Source organism: Apiospora marii (genome assembly GCF_038362585.1).
Source record: "Apiospora marii strain CBS 49790 chromosome Unknown utg000011l_segment0_segment0, whole genome shotgun sequence".
Taxonomy (NCBI): domain Eukaryota; kingdom Fungi; phylum Ascomycota; class Sordariomycetes; order Amphisphaeriales; family Apiosporaceae; genus Apiospora; species Apiospora marii.
This window is the reverse complement of record NW_027117382.1, coordinates 790,850-812,367: the sequence shown is the minus strand read 5'-3', so window position 1 is coordinate 812,367 and position 21,518 is coordinate 790,850. Positions and strand designations below refer to the sequence as shown.

At 55.2% G+C, this 21,518-nt stretch overlaps 11 protein-coding genes across 11 annotated transcripts; 6 read left to right on the top strand and 5 right to left on the bottom strand.

Moving 5' to 3' along the window:
* Window positions 1–343: 343 nt before the first annotated feature.
* On the bottom strand, window positions 344–2,051 carry PG985_013322 (uncharacterized protein; the record flags this gene model as incomplete). Its single annotated transcript, XM_066833088.1, has 4 exons — window positions 344–818; window positions 885–980; window positions 1,047–1,573; window positions 1,632–2,051. 4 exons carry the CDS (start codon window positions 2,049–2,051, stop codon window positions 344–346), a joined length of 1,518 nt encoding a protein of 505 aa, XP_066677828.1.
* A 557-nt stretch (window positions 2,052–2,608) lies between these two features.
* Window positions 2,609–3,140, top strand: PG985_013321 (uncharacterized protein; the record flags this gene model as incomplete). The annotated part of the gene is made up of 2 exons (XM_066833087.1): window positions 2,609–2,965; window positions 3,060–3,140. 2 exons carry the CDS (start codon window positions 2,609–2,611, stop codon window positions 3,138–3,140), a joined length of 438 nt encoding a protein of 145 aa, XP_066677827.1.
* Window positions 3,141–3,785: 645 nt separating this feature from the next.
* Window positions 3,786–5,705, top strand: PG985_013320 (X-Pro dipeptidyl-peptidase; the record flags this gene model as incomplete). The annotated part of the gene is made up of 2 exons (XM_066833086.1): window positions 3,786–5,530; window positions 5,615–5,705. 2 exons carry the CDS (start codon window positions 3,786–3,788, stop codon window positions 5,703–5,705), a joined length of 1,836 nt encoding a protein of 611 aa, XP_066677826.1.
* Window positions 5,706–6,556: 851 nt separating this feature from the next.
* On the top strand, window positions 6,557–7,857 carry PG985_013319 (fumarylacetoacetase; the record flags this gene model as incomplete). Its single annotated transcript, XM_066833085.1, has 3 exons — window positions 6,557–6,721; window positions 6,776–7,256; window positions 7,316–7,857. 3 exons carry the CDS (start codon window positions 6,557–6,559, stop codon window positions 7,855–7,857), a joined length of 1,188 nt encoding a protein of 395 aa, XP_066677825.1.
* A 462-nt stretch (window positions 7,858–8,319) lies between these two features.
* On the top strand, window positions 8,320–9,339 carry PG985_013318 (uncharacterized protein; the record flags this gene model as incomplete). The annotated part of the gene is made up of 3 exons (XM_066833084.1): window positions 8,320–8,394; window positions 8,547–8,995; window positions 9,066–9,339. The coding sequence occupies 3 exons, from the start codon at window positions 8,320–8,322 to the stop codon at window positions 9,337–9,339; spliced, it is 798 nt and encodes a 265-aa protein (XP_066677824.1).
* A 600-nt stretch (window positions 9,340–9,939) lies between these two features.
* PG985_013317 (uncharacterized protein) lies at window positions 9,940–11,046 on the bottom strand (the record flags this gene model as incomplete). Its single annotated transcript, XM_066833083.1, has 1 exon — window positions 9,940–11,046. The coding sequence occupies one exon, from the start codon at window positions 11,044–11,046 to the stop codon at window positions 9,940–9,942; it is 1,107 nt and encodes a 368-aa protein (XP_066677823.1).
* Window positions 11,047–12,356: 1,310 nt separating this feature from the next.
* On the bottom strand, window positions 12,357–13,956 carry PG985_013316 (uncharacterized protein; the record flags this gene model as incomplete). Its single annotated transcript, XM_066833082.1, has 2 exons — window positions 12,357–12,697; window positions 12,849–13,956. The coding sequence occupies 2 exons, from the start codon at window positions 13,954–13,956 to the stop codon at window positions 12,357–12,359; spliced, it is 1,449 nt and encodes a 482-aa protein (XP_066677822.1).
* A 688-nt stretch (window positions 13,957–14,644) lies between these two features.
* PG985_013315 (uncharacterized protein) lies at window positions 14,645–15,632 on the bottom strand (the record flags this gene model as incomplete). Its single annotated transcript, XM_066833081.1, has 4 exons — window positions 14,645–14,655; window positions 14,717–15,044; window positions 15,113–15,339; window positions 15,416–15,632. The coding sequence occupies 4 exons, from the start codon at window positions 15,630–15,632 to the stop codon at window positions 14,645–14,647; spliced, it is 783 nt and encodes a 260-aa protein (XP_066677821.1).
* A 1,101-nt stretch (window positions 15,633–16,733) lies between these two features.
* Window positions 16,734–17,780, top strand: PG985_013314 (uncharacterized protein; the record flags this gene model as incomplete). Its single annotated transcript, XM_066833080.1, has 1 exon — window positions 16,734–17,780. The coding sequence occupies one exon, from the start codon at window positions 16,734–16,736 to the stop codon at window positions 17,778–17,780; it is 1,047 nt and encodes a 348-aa protein (XP_066677820.1).
* Window positions 17,781–18,641: 861 nt separating this feature from the next.
* PG985_013313 (uncharacterized protein) lies at window positions 18,642–19,698 on the top strand (the record flags this gene model as incomplete). The annotated part of the gene is made up of 2 exons (XM_066833079.1): window positions 18,642–18,796; window positions 18,867–19,698. Coding segments are annotated over 2 exons (987 nt in total), but the record flags the coding sequence as incomplete, so codon positions are not given.
* Window positions 19,699–19,923: 225 nt separating this feature from the next.
* Window positions 19,924–20,929, bottom strand: PG985_013312 (uncharacterized protein; the record flags this gene model as incomplete). The annotated part of the gene is made up of 3 exons (XM_066833078.1): window positions 19,924–20,139; window positions 20,217–20,651; window positions 20,705–20,929. 3 exons carry the CDS (start codon window positions 20,927–20,929, stop codon window positions 19,924–19,926), a joined length of 876 nt encoding a protein of 291 aa, XP_066677818.1.
* Between the last annotated feature and the right edge of the window lie 589 nt (window positions 20,930–21,518).

The following is a 21,518-nucleotide window of genomic DNA, read 5'->3' as shown; positions in this document are numbered from 1 at the left end:
GGCACTCAAAAAGAGTTTCGACAAGAAAGTCAGACACGGCGCCAAACAAATGGAAACATGCCAATAAATCAAGACCAATGAATGGCAGTAAAATTCGGTTTCTTCGGGCCCCGATTAGCGATGGGACACGACACACAGGCTTATACTATGCAATGTGTGTGTAGCGCTATGAGGTGATGCTCATAGGCACGCTGCATCACGCTGTAATGTGTAGATGCCTTCACTTCGTTTTTGACATTGATCGCAGAAATCCACAGATGGAACAATGACGAAGTCTTCAATTAAGTACATAAGAATGTATATATGTACACACCCAATTCTTTCTCAGTAAACTAAGTCCTTATCAAGTATGTCTCCAACGCAAGGCCAACTCTATAGCTTTCCGCGACGTAACCCACGTAGTATACCCCACAATCGGCAAGATGCCAAACAGCGTAATACTCGCCATAGTCAAGAACCCGGCCTCGAAGAACCCGAGCTGCTCGTTCTTGGGCTGCCCCGTGGGCCTAAGCGGCTGGATGGCCAGGGCCCGGACGGCCGAGGGGGTTATCTTGTTCTTCGAGCCGTCCCCTGCCAGCAGGCCGGCCGCCTTGACGAAGGCCTCCGGCGGCGGCTCGACGTACTGCGGCCGCGCGACCGAGAACATGGCCTTGCTGTAGCGGTACAGGTAGTCGGCGTCGTGGGCGATGGGCGCCGCGGGGCCCACGAGGAGCTGCACGGGGATCTGGTTCAGGCAGGAGACGTGGCAGGGCAGGTGGTGCGCGAGGTATTTGGCGGAGCCGGGGTCGGCGAAGAAGTAGCCTGCGAGAAGGGGGTTCCTGCGAGTTTTGTTAGACTTGATTTGTCCCTTCACACTAAACTGTTGTCGCCTGGGTTGATCTTACTCAAACTGCTGGGTGAATATCGCATCGACAAGCCCGGAGCAGGTGGCGATGGGCAGGTATCGACCGCTGATTTTCATATCCATAAGGGGTGTCGATCTGCGAATGAGTATAATGTCAGCATATAGCTACCCATCGAGCTTTCGAGTGCCTGGTATAACTCACCTATCGAGTATATCAATGAGCTTGAAGTCGTTCGAGCCAAAGCTCGAGACCTGCTTCCTGTCCTCGGCCTCCTTGACCGCCTTACGGGTCTCCTCGCTCTGGTTCCCGCTGACCTTCTTGGCCACCGAGGACTCCCTCGCGAACGCGAGCGTCGCGTACTTGGAGCAGGCCTCGAAGAAGTCCTGCTTCACGAACTCGTTGACCAGCACCAGGTCCGGCGCGTAGGGCGAGGTACCGCCGAAGCCGAACCGGGCGTTGGTGATGGCCTGGGCCGCCGCCTGGATGTCGGCCGTCCGGTCCACGATGGCGACGGTGCGGCTGCGCGTGGACGAGAGCAGCTGGTTGGTGAGGCTGTTGGTCGTGATTGATGATGGTGATGATGAGGCGCTCGTCTGGTCTACCAGGAGCGCCGTCTCGAGTATGGATGAGTCGGTTATGGTCTTGGTGAGATAGAACGTGTTGACGTCCAATGCGGCCGGGAGCAGTTTTCGGAGGACCGAGTCAACCTGAAGGAGAGTATCTTGGAGCTGTGGAGCAGGATCTGTAAGCAAGCGAAAGCTATCGCTCGGACATGATGCCCCTTACCTCGACTATAACACAATTACCAGCCGATATGGCCGCAGCCAGCGGCGTCACGATGGAGTAGAACCGCGTGTGGCTCGTTGGCCGGATCACGACCAATCCCGCGCCCAACCTCCGCGTCGCATTGTCCTTTCCGTGCGTGACGGCATACTCTTTCTCGTGCTCCTCGTTGAAGTTCAGCGAGTCGTAAAAGTGCCGGACCGCGTCCATGGCCAAGTAGTATTCGGCCTCGACCTCGGCGCTGGACGATTGCGCATCTTTCGCCAGGGCGGCGCAGATGCTGCCGGCCTCCTCGCGCAGGCGGGCGTGCAGGCTCTGGAGCTGGTTCTGGCGGTACCGGATGTTCTCCGCGCGACCGTCGGTCACGGCGTCTTGGAGCCGCTCGATGGCGGTGGTGGGATCTGGAGACGAGGACGACGACATTGTGCCAATACTTAGTTTTGGTGAAAACGAACCGGTTCCCCCGTATTCGAGAAAAAGAGCACAAGATCTATGTTTTTGCAGGTAACTAATCAGTTCAGTCTCTGGCTACATTGGTCACTTTGAGTGACACTGCGCTCTCCAATTGGGAAAGTTGCGACACGGGTCTCGCATTCATTCACATGCCCCGGGAGACCCCGTCCAGCCTGTCCGCCCACCTTACCCCAAAAGACAGGGGGGAATGCGCCCGGGAAGTGGGGGAGGATCCTTCCTACGGCCCTGGTCGCTGTGCCCCAGACGCCTCGTTCCCCAACAGCAGCGGACCCTCGAACCCGGGAAAGATGCGTGCCTCCAATTCGCAACACGAGACTTTCCACGTTACTTACAGACGGACTTTATCGAACTTTCCCATGCGGCTTTGAAGCCTTGATCTTTCTTACGGGGCCAGCCATCCATCAACCACACACTCACACACATCTCATCAAATACGAAAGAACTATCGTCATCTTCCAAACCCGTCGAGCAAGCAGGCGAACGGCGACGATCAGAGATCCGCCAAAATGTCCGTCACCACGACAGACAACCCCATCACCAGCACCCTGAGCGAGACGCTGCAAGACTACGAGATCCGTCTCACGGGCGCGCAGGACCTACCCTCCGCGCAAAGACAACGCGCCGAAGAAAGCGCACCCTTACTACCACAACAAGATGGAGGGTTTCCCGCCTGGGTTCCGCTGACCGACCACGCCGCCCCCGTCGACGTCGAGAACCCGGCCGACTGGGACACGGAGCACCGCGGCGTCCCGCGGTACCGGCCCATCAACTACCAGCTGGACCGCGAGATGCGGCCCTGGGGCTCGAACCCGATCGAGACGGGATTCGTGCTGCATATGTTTCACGGGGTTTGGCTTACGGCTGTGAGTTGCGACTTTTCCGACCTGTTACTTACCTCTTTTCTTTGCACAGGTGTATATGACTGACTGGTTGACTGACTAACTTGCCTTATGACAGTTCACACGCTGGGCTTGGACGAAAACGGGTGGGCGGTTCAATGACACGTATTTCAGGTGGAAGGTGGGCGGCGAGTTTTAGTTACTAGTACCCGACGATAGATGGAATTATTGCATCTTTGCTGTTGATGTATATATGCGCCTAATACAACTTCACTAAATCACACTATCCTATATAGTCAAGTTCCTTGTAAATCTGGCAAGTTAGGAATCTAGCGAACAATTGCCCATGCGATCAAGGAAGCTATGGGCGTATTCATGAAACACCCCACGCCAGGGTATACTTGGTCTAAGTAGGTAGTCATTAGTGCATTGCTGGCCACCGGGACCCTTCAAAAGCAGAGATAGTCGCATTGGCCGTCAGATATGAACGGACCCTCATTGATAACGCAGGACTTTTGATCCCCGCGCGCGCAAAGATGCCGAAGCGTGAACCGGCATTGCTGCTGTGCCTGCCGGCCGGGTGCTGGGCCGGGCTTCCCCTCCTCCACTTCCCGGTGCAAGTGGCGTCGTCCCAAGCGTGAGTAAGTACGCCGCGGTGGACGGACTGCCGAGGGGTAGACACTCGACATGAAGTTCATCTCATGCCAATTGAAACAGAGGATATATTTCAACATAGCATTCTCGTTGTGACAATAGATCCTCTCAATTGGCAATCTCAGTCACCCAGCTACGACCATTAGCAGCAACAGACAGGGAAGAGGAAACCATCATCACACACGTTACAATGGAAGTACAAACCCCTCCCCTTCGGGACCTGCAGACCAGCACCGACGACCACGAGAACAAGCTGCGCTTCCTCAAGAACGTGTCCATCCCGCTCAAGGCCTCCAAGCTGCCGATCCGGGCCAACGTCTACCTGCCGCTGCGCGACGATGCGAACGCCCGGTTCCCCGTGCTGTGCACCTACGGGCCCTACGGCAAGGACATCCCCTACGCGACCTTCTTCGCGGGGTCCTTCGGCGAGGTGAACCCGGAACACCGCTCCCAGTACTCGGCCTGGGAGACCCCGGACCCGGTCTTCTGGACGTCGCGGGGGTACGCCGTGGTGCGCGCCGACGAGAGGGGGCTGGGCCAGAGCCCCGGGTTCCTGGATACCATGAGCAAGGGCACCTCGGAGTGTTTCTTCGATGTCGTCGAGTGGGCCGCTGACCAGCCTTGGTCCACTGGCAAGGTCGGTTTGCTGGGCATCTCGTACTACGCCGGTACGCAGTGGCGCGTCGCGGCCCGGAGACCCAAGGGTTTAGCTGCTATCATCCCCTGGGAGGGCATGTCGGATTACTACCGCGACCGGTGCCAGCACGGCGGGATCCTGTCGGACAAGTTCATCGGGGTGTGGTGGAACCGGCAGGTCCTGGTGAACCAGTACGGCAAAGCCGGGCGATCGCAGCTGAAATTCCCGCCCGACGGTCCCGGCGCGCGGGGCCAGGAGGACACCATCGAGGGCGACCTGCCCGAGGAGGTGCTCGTGGCGAACCGCCAGGACCAGACGGTCGACAACGCCAAGTACAAGTACCGCGACGAGGAGTACTACGCCAGCAAGGAGTTCCGGCCCGAGGACATCGAGGTGCCGCTGCTGAGCGTGGCCAACTGGGGCGGGATCCTGCTGCACCTGCGCGGCAACGTCGAGGGCTACAACCACGCCGGCTCCAAGTTCAAGTACCTCCGCTTCATCACGGGCCGCCACGACCTGCCCTTCTACTACCAGGAGGAGGCCGAGCTGCAGCAGAGTTTTCTGGATGCTTTCCTCAAGGGCGAGGACCGCGTCGGCTGGAGCGTGCCCGGCAAGGTGCCGCCCGTGACCGTGACGCTGCGCAAGGGCAACGTCGGCTTCAACGACGCCGAGAGGGAGAAGGCGTATCCCAAGCGCCAGGAGGAGGCTTGGCCCATTCCCCGGACGCGGTATACTAACTTCTACCTGACGCCCGACCAGGGACTGACCTCAACGAAGCCGACTTCGTCGCCCGAATCGAAGGTTTCCTACAAGGCCCTGGGCACGCTGGAGAACCAGCAGGCCGTGCAATTCACGAGCGAACCCTTTGAGCAGGAAACCGAAATCACGGGCCACATCACAGCGCACCTGAACGTGTCCCTGACCCCCGAGCAAGAGGCGGCTTCTGGTGGAGAAAAGGACATCGACCTGTTCGTGACGCTGCGCCACCTCGACGCCGACTCCCGGGAGATCTTCTACACGGGCACGGCGGGCGACCCTGTACCCCTCTGCAAGGGCTGGCTGCGGGTCAGCATGCGGAAAGTGCACGAGGAGCACCCCAAGCACCGGCCCTACCTGCCGTACCGCGAGTACTTCTCGACCGACGTGCAGGCCGTCGCGCCGGGCGAGGTGTACGGGGTGGATATCGAGGTGTGGCCGACCAATGTGGTGGTGGACAAGGGCAACCGGCTCGTGTTCGAGGTGGCGAGCGGGGATACGCAGGGGTCGGGCATCTTTCAGCATAATTCGCCAACGGATAGGTGAGTTTTCCTCTTTTTCTTCCGGTCATCGCGACACTCTTTCTGCACTGGTTATATACTGACTGATCTTCTTTCTCTTACTAGGCCGGCTTCGAAATTCGCGGGACAGAATCATATTCACTTTGGGGAGGGGTTGGAGAACTACGTGACACTGCCTGTAATCCCAGAGAAATAACTGGCAACACATGTAGCTGAACCAAGTAGTTGATATAGATCTGTATAAACAGACATATCCGAAGCAGAAATGCAAGCATGTCTTTTCGTGAATTGGACCCAAAGGCTTCTTCCGCTAGGACTTGACAACGATAACGTACTTGCATGCGCCCCTGATAGAGTCTCTCTCGTTTCGGCAGGCCACACACATAGCGACATCTCGGATACCTTGTCCCAGTGACACCGAGCTACCACGGCCTTGTTTCGATGCTTCCTCCCCACCCCCCTATTTTGAGTTCATCCTCACCCAGTACAGGACCCCCTGGAGATAAACCCAAAACCAGCCAAACCCACTCACTGCCTTGCTTCACCAACGGGTATGAGAGATGCCAGCCCAGTATATGAACCGAGTTACCTCAAGTATCCCCCAGCGAAGTAGCAGATTAGCTCAATGGTAAAATAACTTAATCATGCCCTGTGGATGCGCGTTCCCACGGGCCCTTCGCTTTTGGCAGTTTCCGCGTTCGATTCCCTCTGCGGTTACTTACTTTCACTTTTTTTTTTTCCGCCTCAGTCTCCTGACTTCCACGCCTGGTCGAAACACATCCGAGCTCGCCTCCTAGAATCTCCAGACTCCGAAATTAGCATCACCGGCTGACGGGAACAATGCACGTCTTCTGTGTAACGGCGGATAGTTCGTCCCCTCGGCACGGTGGGGGCGGGGTTGACGTCGGACGCAGAACCATGGCCGAATTGGTAATGTCTCTCGCCTTCATCAACAGTTGGTGGTATCGCTAAAGATGGCACTGCTGCTATTCCCCAGTTTCACGAAGAACATAGCAGTCGGATAGTTTCATTATACAAACCGATGTCATGGCGTACACAGACCACTTCTCGCTTGCCAACCTCCCCTATGGCATTGCAAGTTGTAGCGCGCATCCCGAAAAGGCAGTGGCTACTCGGGTCCACAACTTCGTTGTATTCCTAGCAGACTTGCCGTTGGACTGTTCGGATAATGTGAAGTCAGCGCTCACTAAGGTATGTCGCTCCTGAACATGAAAAAGGGACCACTGTTGACTTCTATGCATATAGCCCACTCTGAATGACTTGGCAGCTGTCAGTAGAACAGAGTTACAGCAACTCCGGAGTAGCCTGAAAAAGGCCCTCGAGGACGATTCGGTAGTATCAAAGGTCGGCTACAAGGTAGAAGATGTCTCGCTCCATCTGCCAATATTCGTGGCTGGGTTCTTCGACTTTTCGTGCTCCAAGGATCATGTGCAGAACATGGAAGAGGCCATCTTTGGCAAGAAAGGGATGCCGCCCTCGTTCCTGCACTACCCCGTAGGCTATACGGGCACCTCTTCGTCGATCGTGGTCTCCGGCACCCAGGTGCGCCGGCCGCTTGGTGTTACTGCCGCGGGCGGTTCGGTCAGTTTCGGGCCAACCAAGGCCATGGACTATGAGCTCGAGCTTGCGGCCATTGTGGGAAAGCCGACCAAGCTGGGAGACAGTGTTGCCCTGGAAGATGCGGATGACCACATTTTCGGGCTGGTCCTGCTGAATGACTGGAGTGGTAAGGCCCGCCGTACACTCATACAATGTGTGTATGTTGCTAACTCTTGAACAATACAGCTCGAGATATCCAAGGTTTCGAGATGAAGCCCCTGGGGCCGATGAACGGCAAGAGCTTCTGCACGTCCATCTCTCCCTGGGTAGTGACTTTGGACGCCCTCGAGCCCTTCGCGACAGCGGCACCAGCCAAGGATCTGCCGGTAAGCAGCTTCTTGAGCGAGACTAAAGCAAAACCAAGCTACGACATCAAGCTCGAAGCAGAACTTCTGAGAGGCGAAATGAATGCGACCACAATATGCAAATCCAACGTGTCCTGGATGTACTGGACGTTCCGGGACCTGATCGCCCAGCACACGATCAACGGCTGCAATCTCAACACGGGCGACGTGCTGGCGACTGGCACCGTGTCCGGCGTGGGTGATGATGAGCATGGATGTCTGGCTGAGATGACCAAGGGTGGCAAGGTTCAAATCCAGCTGACTGATGGGTCGCAAACAACATATCTTCAGGACGGGGATGGTGTCAGAATTACGGCGTATTGCGGTAACGGAGTAGGTTTTGGGGATTGCACGGGCTTCATTACGCCGGCACGAGCAGTGTAGACGGGCATCGTCTTTTGTCGCGTCAATAATGCGGTTGTGCCTTCAATCAATCAATTAAGTGCTCAACATGACGAATTTCACAGCACAGAACATGCAAGTACATGATGCCTATGTGATAAGCTATCTATCTGGTGTGGAAAGCAAGCAGCTGGGTGAGCTGGTGAGCTGAGAGATGATGTAAGTGAAATTGATCTGTACTTACTTAGCGACAGGGAATTAACAGAAAGGCGGGCCTTTGAGCGAAAGGAACCCTGCCATTGGCTGAGCAAGCTCCCAGCTCCCAGTTACCCCAGCCTAGAGCTTGTAACTGCCACGTTCACACAATCAATTTCCCGGGTAGAGAGCTCCAACAGCTAAAGAGTGACGAACAAGAAACCTCTCCGCACTCTTCAATCCCAATTGCCTCTTTTTCTCCCTTTTACCATCCCCCTTCCCCCCTTCATCACAGGTACCTCGTCCATCATGGTTGCTCTCCAGTACTCGGTTCTCGCCGCATTGGCCCTTCGCGTCGTTTCGGTTTTCGCCCAAGGCGAATCTGTAAGTCGTCCTCCTGCTAAGCACTGCCCACCCAAGCCAAGCGCCGAAGCTTCCAAAGCTTGGTCGCATTGTGCTCGCGTGATGCTTTTTTTCAACCTACATCTACGTGCAAACAGCACAGTTAGCTAACTTGAATCCTTTGTTTCCTGTAGCCTCTCGATGCCGATGCCGGTAGCCCTCCTGCGGCTGCGCTCAAGGCCGATGTCGTCACCACCTTCCCCGAGGCCGACATCTTCGGCGTGAAGCTCGTCAACGGCCGCCCGACCAAGGCCGTGGTGGACATCACCAACAATGAGGCCGAGCCCATTCAGGTCATGTTCTTGGGAGGCGCCCTGCACACTCTGCAGGAGCTCCCCGCCGACTCGCACCCCTCGGCCGGCATCTTGCGCAACCTGAGCTCCGTCAAGTACGAGGCCACCATCCCTGCCGGCGAAAAGCAGTCCCTGCCTTACTCGTTCGCCCTCGACATGAACCCTCAGGATGTCCGTCTCAACATCATGGCCGTCGTCACCAACAGCGCGAACCAGATCTTCCAGGTCCAGGCCGCAGATCAGACTGTCGGCATTGTTGAGGCCCCTACCAGCATCTTTGACCCTCAGATGTACGTAATCGCAAATTTCTTTGAACTTGAGCCAATTGATAGTACACACATACTGACCCGTACTTTGCAGCATCTTCCTCTACATGGTCCTTACTGCTGCTTTCGCCGGTATCTCCTACTTCGTCTACAACACCTGGTTTGCCGCTTTCTTCCCCCAGACCAAGAAGCCTCGTGCCCCCAAGGCCGTCGCCGTCGTCGAGAAGGAGCCGCTCTCTGGTGGCGAGGGCTCTGCTAGCGGCACTGACAAGACTTACGACGAGAGCTGGATCCCCCTGGACCACATCAACCGCCCCACTGCACGTCGCGTCAAGAGCGGTGCCAGCAAGAAGAAGTTGGCCGAGTAGAGCCGGCGATCTACGGTGCGAGTGCACAGAGAGGCCGCGCGGAGGGCGGTGGGTTTCACCAGCTAGATTCTCTTCGGCGAAAGAAGAAGTTCCAAGTTGGCAGGCAGGTTGGTTCCCTCGTCGAGTCGCCTCACCTACCTACCTATCATCGAACAGGTTGGCGACAGGGTTGGGATAAACAAAAGTACATATTTTGGCCAGGTGAATTACCAGGCGGCCACAGCTGTATTTGTATAGCAGGTGTGATTGGATGATTGGTATTCCATATTACCTAAAGAAAAGCTATGACTCCAAAAAATCAGACCCCACACGAGCTTGATGCCATTACTCGCGATGCGTTTTGTACAATTGCTGGTGAATGCGCTTAAAACAATTACAATGCGACAGAACGTGATTCGGTAGAAGCGTCAAATATAACCAATCTAACGTAAGTATTAGACCTTTTCCCTTCCGATTCCAGATTCCTGTATCTACAATCCCCATGACGCCATGAAATGCCAAATGAGCACCTCGCCCGGACCATCTACTTGGGCGTTTGGACTCTCAAGTGAGACATCCTAGTCTAATAAAGGTGCTTATTGCTGTGAGCCTCGGATGCCCCTAGTTATTGGTCCGCCCAAAATCGTGCGGTGAAAACGGCTTCTGTTGGAATGGCGTCTGTACTGGCGGTGATGAATGAGGTGATGACTGTTGCTGCTGTGGTTGCTGCTGGTACTCCTGCGCGGGCAGTTCGACGGGCGGCGAGGACGGTGGTTGGTAAGCCAGGGATTCGCCGCCGAGCTCCGCGAGGAGCGGCTGGCCCTGCTGCGCGTGGTGGTGGTGGTGCGGGGGCACCAGGCTGTTCCGCCCGTCGTACGTTGCCGCCATCGGGCTGACGGGTGGCTTGTGCCAGCTGCCCGCCATATTCTGGTTGCTGTTGGAACCGCCCGTGTGCTGCATCGCGATGCTCCCGGCCACGGTCGAGCCGCCGTCGTGGTGGTGGCCGCCGTACGTGCTGCCGACGTAAGAGGAGGGGGCGTGCGGGATGCCGGGTTGGTGGTACTCGCGGCCGCCGCCCATGGGAGCCATGCCCGGGTCGCCGCCGCTTTGCTTCCATTGCTTCCGTCGGCGGTAGCGGCGCCAGAGTAGGGCGAATAAGAGGATTAGGGCGCTGGCGCCTACGCCGATGCCGACGCCGACGCCGACTTTGGCGGTCGAGGACCAGGAGCTCGCGTCGGCGGCCGCTGTTGAACTGTTCGTCGGGCTGGGGTCGGGGTCGTCCGTCGTCGAGTCATCCGTCGTCGTGGGTGTGGAGCCATCCGACTTCGTCTTGGTCGGTTTTGATGTGGTGGTGACGGCCGTCGCGGCCGCGGCCTTGGCCATGAAGGCGTCCTTGGAGACGGTGAGGGTGACGCCGGTGCCGGCGCAGTTGGTGTTGAGGGTCGCGTAGACGGCGTCGAGGTCCGAGGGGCTGGCCTTGGCGACGCACGACGCCGTGTTGTAGACGAAGTTGCCCTTGTTGGTGCAGAGGCACTCGTTGAGCTGCTGGCCCGTGCTGCCGCTGCACTTGCTGCTGTCGGCGGCCTTGGTCAGGCAGTTTTGCGAGCCCGACGGGTACGAGGAGAAGTCGTTGCTCAGGGCTGCGGCGAGGGGGGAGAGGAGGCTTGTTGATAGGGCGATGGTTCGGAGGAGTGAGGAGGGACCCGAGGATGAGATGAGGGGCCTCATTGTGATGAACGTAATGGGTTCAGTATGGTTATTACAGTTCCTCCCTTTTCTCGCCTTTCTCAAGTTTCATGTAGGAGATGACCATGTGAGTGAATGTTGTTTTCGCCTGTACTGTCGAAATTGTCGGCCTCAGTGCGGAAGTGAATGCACAGGCGATTGAGAGCGAATGCCAAGATACATGTAAGTCAGTATGAACAGCGAAAGAAAATCTCCGTGTAACTTGGGGTCACAGTGAAAGAAATCAGGCAAAAGAACAAAATAACTCGAAACCCTCCGGCCTGTGATTCATTATGCGACGAGGGAAAGCAGAGAGCTAGCTACCTGGGGGGCTGGGTCTCGTCTCTCTCTCGTGCGCCTCACCTGGGGCCTACCTACTTACTACTGTACCTACCGCCTAAACTTGGGTTGCTTCGCCAGTCCTCGACGGACTTTGCTGCATCCGTGGCGTATGAACTACGGTAGCCTACAACCTGCCCCCCTGGCTGGCGCAGTCCATTCCCTCCCCTGTGCTGCCCTGGTTGCCGGTGATTTCTTTACTGGGGCCTCCTTCTTACAGACTTTACGCGAGACCAAAACACCTCCCGGGGGCCTGGCAGCCATTCACAGGGCACGGATTGGTCCCTTTGGCCCTGGGGGTCATGAGATTGGGGTGCGAGGGTGCTGGGCTATTTCGAACCTAGCAAAACGAGCCGTCGTCCGGGAGGAGGGCGCTAGCTGCACGCCACGAGATTTGCCCCCTTGTCAGATTGGTTCCTTTTCCGAAGTAAATAAGCACACCCAGACGGCACTCCAGGGGGACAGCTGCTGTTGTCAATGAAATCTGTACCTATGTAATGTTTGCTCAAATTAAGTATTCAATAATCCCAGCTACCCGGGTCGGGTCAACCAGATGTAACAATCGGGAAAGAGAGGCCGGGATTATGTGGTGGTTGCCTTGTATTCCCCTCCTTCTTCTTCTTCTCTTAAGCCAAGCGAGACACAACTCAACAGTAGTAAGCTAAGCGTAAGCATCTAAATCCTCTGCACCAGCTAATGCATACCACATCAGCAGCTATGTAGATGCTAAGCAATCGAGAGCAGCGCAAATCGGTGGAACTCGTAGATAGCGTTGTACACTGCCCCTCCCCTGGGCCACACACACCTCACAGCATCCACATTTGTCCAGCCCTACTGCCTCACCCCGTCTAAAAATAGAAACTTCCAATCTCCAATCTCCAAGATCTGCCATCGCCTCTGCCGCATTAAGCCGCATTTATCATCCACTACATTTACTACAAGACCGTCCCGATAAAGTCAAACTTGTTCGTGTCCTAGTCGGACCAGGCGTATTCCCTGATGTGGAGTCTATCCCGCGACAGCGTGTACAGCGACGAGTCGGGCGTCAGGGCGATGGCCGCGAGCGCGTCCCCGCTCGGCCGGTTCTGCGTCGGCGTCGTGTAGGCGCTGCCGCCGTCGCCGTCGCCACTGAACCACGTCGCCAGGCCCTTGTGTATCTCCTTGGCGTCCCATCCCGTCCTCGGCAGGTAGCTCGCCGTCACGTTGCCGCTGTCGACGTCCAGGGCCAGAATCAGCCCGCGGGCGTTGTTGGTCGTCACCGCGGTTGCTAGGCGTGTCTGTTTGTGGGAGTTGTTGTTGATGACTCTCAGGGCTCCTACATATTACCGTGTGAATAGTGACATTTCAGGAGGGTCAACTGCGTTGGGTTTTGTGAAACTATGGGACTTGGAACGACAACGACGACGGAGACATCGCCATCATTCCTATACCAGTGATAGGGTTGGGTAGGTGTTTTAATTGCTTACCACCGGTCCAGCTGTACTGGGACTTGTCGTTGAAGATTGCCTCGTGGACTGGTCCATCGCGTTGGTAAAAGAGGCGCGCCTGCGGCTTCCGCGAGTAATCGTATTTGTCCAGATCCGGGGTCAGGACCGGGGATGGAAATAGGGACAGGGGTGTGCCCGCGACCGCGGCGACGATGTGACTGATGTTGGACCAGTCCCTCCCGTCCGCCGACAAGACGTTGCCTTGTTTCTGAAAGACAACGACGTTCTGGTTCATGCAGCCCTCGGGGCAGTAATGTGCCAGCGCTGCCAGGCCCGTGTTGGCGGTGGCGAACAGTGTCGAGTTCTTTCCCCACAGCTCCCCGGGGACCCAGGGGCTTGCCGGGGCGCCCTTCGCGGTGGCGGTGGTGCGTATGTCGCGTACGGTGTTTCCGGCATCCAGGTAGTACAGATAAATCACGGGGCTGCCTCCGCCAGCCCCTGCCGGTACGACGACGGAAGCCAGCGGTGTGCGGTTCTTTGGGTTTAGTACGACGGTTTCACCGCCTGCTGCAGGCGGCGAGAACCGAGACCCGATGTCGAGAGCGGTCCAGTCCGCCGAGCCCTCGCTGTTTTGGCTGAGCCACAAGTTCCCGCTCTTCTGGTAGAAGACGGCCTTGTGCGTTTGGTTCGAGGAGTCGGCCCAGTTGACTGCGCTGAGCTGGGACTGAGATGGAGTCCCCTCGTCGGTTGGGTCGGGCGTTGGTAGGGTCGCATTATTTTCGGACGTGGACTCCCGGCGCAGAACCGCCGCCGCGATACCACCCCCGATGGCGCCCAGTGCCAATACGTTTAGTGCCACCGCGAGTGCCCAGAAGGCTACGGGCGACAGGCCACATCTAGGTCTTTTGTGTCTTGCGAGACCTTTGGCGCCATCTTCCGAGGCAGTACCCAGGTTCCTCTGACCATTGCTTCCCATGCCATCTCTGCTGTTGTCGTCTACTTCGAACGCTGGACTGCCATCATGGAAAGTATTTGGGATCTTCTCAGCTGCCGCATAGGTGAATACCGTCTTTTCCTGAGCGCCTGGGTACGATACCTCAAGCGTGCTGTACAGGCCTGGGTCACTTCTCGGGGCCTCGCCTGGCATGATTGGTAGTGGTAGGTTGCAGAGTGGTATCGGATTTCGGGTGGGACTTGAATATGTAATGGGGGGTACAAAGGGGCAATGCAAAGATGACAGAGCCTGGAATCATGGGACAGCGTGTCACCCGGCATGTCGAAAATCTCCGGTCTCTGGGCATATCATTGCATAGATCGACACGACTTCGTGGGGGCGAGGTGCGAGGCTGGCGGTTAGCAAGCCGCCACCAGTTTCGTTTCCAAGGCTGACAGCAAGGCCATGTACGACACCCCCACGGCCTCAGTTGCCATTAATTTCTTGGCTGTGATGCTGGTCACGGTAAGGCTCTATGTAGGTACTATTTCAAGGATCAGCCTGAGGCCCGCCTCAGGCTGCAGTACTTGCCAAGAATATCCTGCGGATTGTCAGCCTGACAAGATAGACATAGCAGAATCGGCATTTCCAAGCGTCTGGTACTCGTCGTAAATAACACTTTCTTATGAGCTACGTAGTCCGGGTCAATCAGAACCTCGCTTCAGACCGAATGTTCACTGTTTATATAACAGCAATTTGACCAAGGCAGATCCTATCAAGGCGCACGAAGAATTCAATGAAAATAATAAAGCCTTGTCGCCAAACACATGAACATATCCGGCAGGTTGAAAGAAAAACCCATCACATGCGCCTCCGTGTAGGGATACTAGACTTGGTGTGCCTACACAGTCCCTATACTTAAACCCACATACTCAAGGCATCCAGTAAGCATTTTATGTTGGTATGCACGTACAGTTACCAGTGATTTCTTCCGATGCTCCCGGACCTCCGCGACCGTTATCTAACGACTCGCCAACGAAGACAACCAAGACAGCCGCGAACGCCGCCGTCGCCGCGAATATCTGGTCCCGCTTTGCGTTGGTCAGCATGCCCACGCATACCGCGAAGAGAACTGTCCACCCGCCGACCATCCCCAGCAGGGCGTAGGGGTTCTGAACGAAGTATAACGACACGATGGAGCCATACAGGACTACCGCCGAGAGGACCGAGCTCAAAACGGTGGTGGCCTTGTCCAGTGACCTCTCCGATATAACCACCGAGGTGCCGTGTCTCTGCCGTTCCTGTTTTGGCATCAGTAGGAAGAATCTACAGGAAGATAAACCATATAGGATCAAATATTGAGACTTACTTCAAACATCCACCCGCAATAGTCCAATACAAACTTTGATAGTCGGTCCTGATTCGCCAGCACCTTCAAAGCGACAAGGTCATCAACGTCGTCGAATCGGTGTGCACTACCTCCCCATAGTTGTGGCGTGTGTCCCTGGCCTAGAAATCTAGTCTTCATGCCCCTTATCGTAGTGGGAGCTGCCCTGGGCATATTCAGGAGCGTCTGATGCCTTGCCAGGGCGTCGTCTACAGAACTACCGTGTTAGTGTGGATTGCAACAAAGGGATGATAAATCTCGGCTGGATAGAGGAATAAGACACACGATACTTCTCCAACTTCTCCCTAATCAAGAAAGACAGGTCCATTCTCTTTTGGATTCGAGTGTGGACATGTTTACCCTGTTGGTCCTTTTCCTCGGCTAGCTTGACGAATGTTTCCCAATCGCCATAGCTGTCGATAGTCGCCTCATCGTGTTTGGTCCGATCATCTTCGTCGTATTTGTTTAGTCGTACTTCGAGCTCTGCGATCTCTGCTTCCATGTGTAGAAGGTTGCGTGATGATAGCTGATCAAACCGCCTGTAGATGGTGCCCGTTCGGTCGGGGTCTTTGATGATGGTGTTAGCAAATCTCGGGAAGCCATTAATTGGCACTGTATCCTGATATGGGGGAACTCCGCTCATTTCATGTGCTGAAGAATTTCGTGGAAGACGAGATGCTTGAATACGACGAACAATATGTAATTGCCGAGGAGGTCGACGTTTGGGATCTATCTGCAGCTTGAACTCTGTGAAACATATACACGGTCTCAATGAATCCTTTTCTGTAGCTGCCCGAGTCGAATCGAAGAACGCCTAACACAAGCTCAGCCACGAAAAAGCTGCATGCATTGGCGTTTTCGGGCCAATAGACACCAGTGCGTTGCCAACCATGTCACGTACAGGTATGCGAGAAGCAAATGGAAAAAGGCTGTGTACTTCAGATTACCTTGCGCGGGGTCAGTTGGCTTCCATTGCAGTGTTTATTTGTTAAATGGCTACTATCCCCATGTCTCCGGGCTACTCCTCTAACCTCGCTCTACCTAAAATCTTCTACGTCAATATATTGTTGTTTCGCGTTGTCCACATACCTGTGTACCGGTCACCCGAATCTTAAACTTTGCTAGGCAAACAGCACTCTCATATAGTTCCCTACTATACAGTAGATGAAAAGCACTACCAACACCACCACACTCAGGGAGCGATCAGCCTCCACTCACAAATGCAGAAGCAGCTGTGTACTTTGATAACAACCACAATTGGCTACATCCTTATGCCGTGGTCTCCCAGCACGACCAAGATTACAGAATGGCTGCCTACCCAATTCCACTTCCACCCCCGCATTCAATTGACGGGGTGAGGCAATTATGGGAAGACTTTGTAGCTTTTGCGGAAGCTATCATGAAACTCCATTCATCAGAGCCCCAGGCGGTTCATGTCAACACAACGCCATCCCGGAGGAACCAGGCGTTATTATTGTCAGACAAAACCCAAACTCAAAGGGAGAAAAGCAACGGAATCAACAATATACGGAAGAGCCTTTCTATCACCATCAATAACCATGATGCGAAGGCCTGCCCTGACTCGGGTTCTTCCGAAAACATCATGCGTGGAGATTGGGCACGCGACCACAAGCTCAAGATACGACGAACTCCACGCGACCGGAAAAGGCTATTCGAACTTGGCAATGGCAAGTCGGTCAGACCTATAGGGCGGGTACGTGCTGATGTTATAATCACGCGAGCCGCTTCTTCGTCGTCGCCGCCAAGAAAGAAGAAGGAGTGGTTCTACGTTTTTGAGAAATGCCCCGTGCCTATCGTCTTAGGCATGCCTTTTCTCGAACGCGAAGCCATATTGTCGACAAACAAACACTTACTAGAGGTGTGCCCAAAAGCCTACAGCGATGTCGACTCGTGTCTCTGGATCGGATCGCCTCGCAACCAGATTCGATGCTCCATCGATGGTAGGCCGACCGTTGCGACTGCCGACACTGGATCAGACCTCAACCTCATGTCTCTTGACTACGCTAAGAGGAATGGGCACTATATTGACGAAAGGCCAGAAGTTAGGCGTCGCCTGCAATACGGCGACTGCAGCGAAGCGGAGACAATGGGGCAAGTATACGTCAACAACTTCAGCCTTGACTGGAGAAGTCCAACAACGATGTCGGAAATAGGGGAAGACGATCTTGTATCTGAAGACAAGCCACAACATGATGGTATCGATTTGCCAGATAATGCCTTTGGGCAGCATCATGTCATCTTTCATGTGCTTCCCGTCTTGTCCAGCGACATCATTCTGGGCTGCCCATTGCTCGAGGCCACTGATGCCTTCAGTCAACAAGGAATACAACTTTCCTCATCCGACCACGCATTTCGCCGTAAGAAGAAGGCATCATGTCTTAATCTTATCATTGAAAAGGGATGGAAGGAATGGTTCGTGAATCCCTTCAAGAGGACGGAGCGAGTTCCGCCCCCAGAAAGCGAGTCGTCCCACCACGACAAAAGGTTCAACCACAGGTATGAGGTGAAGCAAATGAATATTGCGATTGAGTCCTTGGCGGGCGCAGCCAAGCAGCGAAAAAAAGACGAGTTGACTACGCTAGAAAACAACTGGAAGTTGAAGCATAGGGGGTGTGCTTTTTGCACGTAGTAAAGCAGACACCTTTTAATATATACCGCCAATACAGAAAAGACTGCCACATATGATCATGTCCTGTTAAATACTAGAAATACCGTCCGTTATCCTACTTGGAAGCATCAGAGAGGTCGTAATATGTTGGAGGGTGGACGCGCCGTTCTTTCTACCCGGCCTTCACAAACGGTCATTACTTCGTAGTCTTGGCCCATCATCAACTCCGACATCTTTCACGGTCCCGACAACATCCAGCCTAGCCGGGCTTGCATGTTGCAGTTCTGTGTTCATGCATCGGCTTACGGTCAAATACTGAAAAGCCACCCACGAAAAGGACTGTATAATATTACCTGCCCCCTGGACAAAGGGGCATACCGTCCTACCCTTAATGAGACTACGCGGATGGCATATACTGGCAAGTCCACATATCGGATTGAAGTGCTAACAATTGCTATCCCCGTGGTTATTTTAATTTCTCCGGCCCGGAGACTTGCTCAACAGTTATTTTAACTTATTATCCGCTTGTATTGGAAAAGATTATGTTGAGAGTGGCCGAATTCCTCCAGATACTGTTTATTAATAGAGCCCGTACACCAAGTTACTCTGGACGTCCATCTCCGATTTGGTTCGAAGCCAGAGTTTTCTCCAAATTAAATTCATCATGGTGATCATCGTCGAACGCCAAGCTCCACACGCCCATCTCATTGGTACTACTGTCTGCAGGGAATGCGTACGTGCATATAACGCAAACTGCTGCATAGGCCAACCAACCAACCGGGAACGCAGACGATGCTTTATCTTCTGCCCAGTTAGCTCTTGCCATTCGTCTTTCCTCCCAAACAACTAAACCGACGAAACGCAAGGGACACGACAGCCACCATGGATGAGCTCGTGCAAAAGGCTATTCAGCAGTCTATAGTACTGAAGAAACTGATAGAGCTGACACCATGGAAGGTCGACGAGCCGTGGCCACAGGCCTGGTATTCGTGGGACTCGTTCGCTGAAATCTGGCAGCCGATCCACGAGCTGCCGGCGTATGATTCTGCCCCCCACCAATGCTCGAGGGTCATCTCCGCATATCATGACCGCGATCTCTGTCTACAGCTGGAACATCGATTTTATGCTACCCTGCGCAGAGGCGCGCATGAGTGCCGCATTGGCTCACCTCGAGGAGCTCATCGGCCAATTACCCCAGACGACGGCTGTAATTATGAATCTTCAAGAGGTCACTCCGTCGGATCTTATCACCATAAGCCAGGAGCCATGGATCCGGGAGAGATTCTTCTTGACCGACCTGGACAGCTCGGCATGGGGACCCCGCATGTACGGCACCACCATGCTCGTCGACCGCCGATTGAGTGTGAAATCGTGTTTTCGAGCCCACTACGCTGCCACCCAGATGGAACGCGATGCCCTGTTCGTCGATATCACGGCCTCCACCAGCAAGGGCAAGATTCGGATTGGAAATTCGCATCTCGAATCTTTACCGCTCGACCCGTCCTTGCGTCCGACGCAGGTTCGGACCGCCGCCAAGTATCTACACGAGGACGGGCTCGCCGGGGCCGTCCTGGCGGGTGATTTCAACGCGATCCAGCCTTTCGACTCGTCGCTAAACTCAGATAATAATCTGAAAGATGCCTACCTGGAACTCGGCGGACAAGGATTCGAGAGTGACAGCGAGGAAGGAGCCACGTGGGGTCGGCAGGCGCACCCCGTGCCCCGCGAGCGTTTCGGTCTCTCGCGGATGGACAAGGCGTACTTTTGCGGTAATGGGATTAAGCTACGAGGTTTCGAGAGGATCGGGGCCGATGTTGTGGTGGATGGGGAGGGTAAGAATGAGCAGAAGGAGAGACTGCTGGCGCTTGGCTTCGAGAAGGCGTGGGTGACGGATCACCTGGGCATTAAAGTTACTTTTGGCATTGTTCAAGATGCGCGATTGTAGGTGTTAGGGAGCAGCGAACGGCTTATCAATCGAGACGTGAGAGGCCTAGTGACTGGCACTCACGGCTCCGTCTATGCCTTGCTTCACCTGAATTCTTCGTCGTAACAAGGAACCTACTTAGGTATATTACGCCTTGACCACAGACTGATGTGACTGACTTGTATGCAAATTGATTTCCTAACTCCAAAGATGACTGTCTATCTTGCGTGCAGGCTACTTCTACGTAATGCTACTATTTCCCGCGGCTTCGGCCTCCGTCTTCTTCTTGATGCTAGCCCCTGCGTTGCCTATGTACTTGCTCGGGAACCATACGCAGAAGACAAGGAGCGCGAAGATCATAAGAAGAGCCTCGAAGACCCAGAACATCCATTCGTGCCGCAGGGTGTAACCATCGTTCCCCTCGGCGAACTCTACCATGCGGAAGACGCAACGGATCTGGGAAGTCGTTAGTTTCTCGGTAGGAATGACAGCCCCCTCATCAGGTAAGGGGTAAGGGACTGGGGGGTGCGTACTAGGATGAGGACACTTGAGATATACACAGCCTTCAGGACATTGAACCAGCCCGCAGGGCTGCTCGGCACCTCCAAGGACCGAGACAGGTAGTGGAAGCGCACAAGGATGCACAGGTACGTCGAGAAGGCAACGACCTGAAGCGCCAGGCCGGCAAGCAAGATGTACATCCCTATATCCGCGAGCTGGCCGACCCAGCCGACCCCACTGGCCAAAGAAGACCCCGACGATTGTACGCACATGCACGCGACGTCGAAGCTGACATAGATTTGCGTGAGGCGTTGAGCGGGGACTTTGAAGATTCTGTGTCGTTCAGGGGGAGAACGGCTCGAATCAAGCGCCCGATCAAGACGTAGTTGCCGGCAGCGATGAGAATGGGAGCCAGGATAATGAGCGATGTACTGCTGGCAAAGATACCCTAGCGATGGAGAAGGGGGCTGTCAGTAGAGTGCTCAAAGCAGTTTTTGTAGGGGGGCCGAATTGGACTCACGATATCCTGGTGATGCTGGGTCGAGTAGGCACGCAACGCATACCCCGTCACTTGGCAAAGGCCGCCAATGGGTACACTGACGAAGTACCATGCCTTGTACTTGTAGCAGGTGAGATACGAGATCCAGGCGGTGGCGATCGCGTACACGACGGTCCCCACGATGGCCAGCGGCAGCGATGGCTCAAAGAGCCAAACGCTCCAGTCCTGAGGCGCCGCGTCCGCCATCGTGTTTCTTGATGTCGACTGGCTTTCGCGTACTAGGTTACCAACTGACGGCGACGGGGAGTCGGTGGGAGCGCGCTTGGTTGACCTTATCAATCTTATCAACAACGGGAGGCACCCACGTCTCGAGAAAAGAGGATGGCAATGACAAAACACCTATAGATCTTTATCCAGACAATAGATAAATGACGAGCGGAAGGCGAGACACACCGAAATCCCGAGGCCCTGGTGCGGCAACCATCCCCGGCACGCCTATTAATACGAGCACCCAAGAACGCATGTCGCGTCGGCCACGCAGCAAGGCAATCTCGGTTGGGACCATGTCAGCCCAACATCGTCTTGGCCGTTGCAGGCCACGCCGTTGGTTTTCCCAAGGGTGTGGCGCGAAAAGGACCCTTCCCCGCCGCCAAGTAGTCTGTACGCGGGTCTCGTACGAGTCCTCCCCCCCTCGGAGCTCTACGTACTGTTCGGAGGGGCGTTTGGCTGACCAGCTTGCCACCCAGCGAGGGATATGGTTACGCAGGGCTGCCGAACTGGCCATTCAGAGGCGGTTCCGGGGACACTTTGCATGGCCGTAGGATTTGCGCCAAGG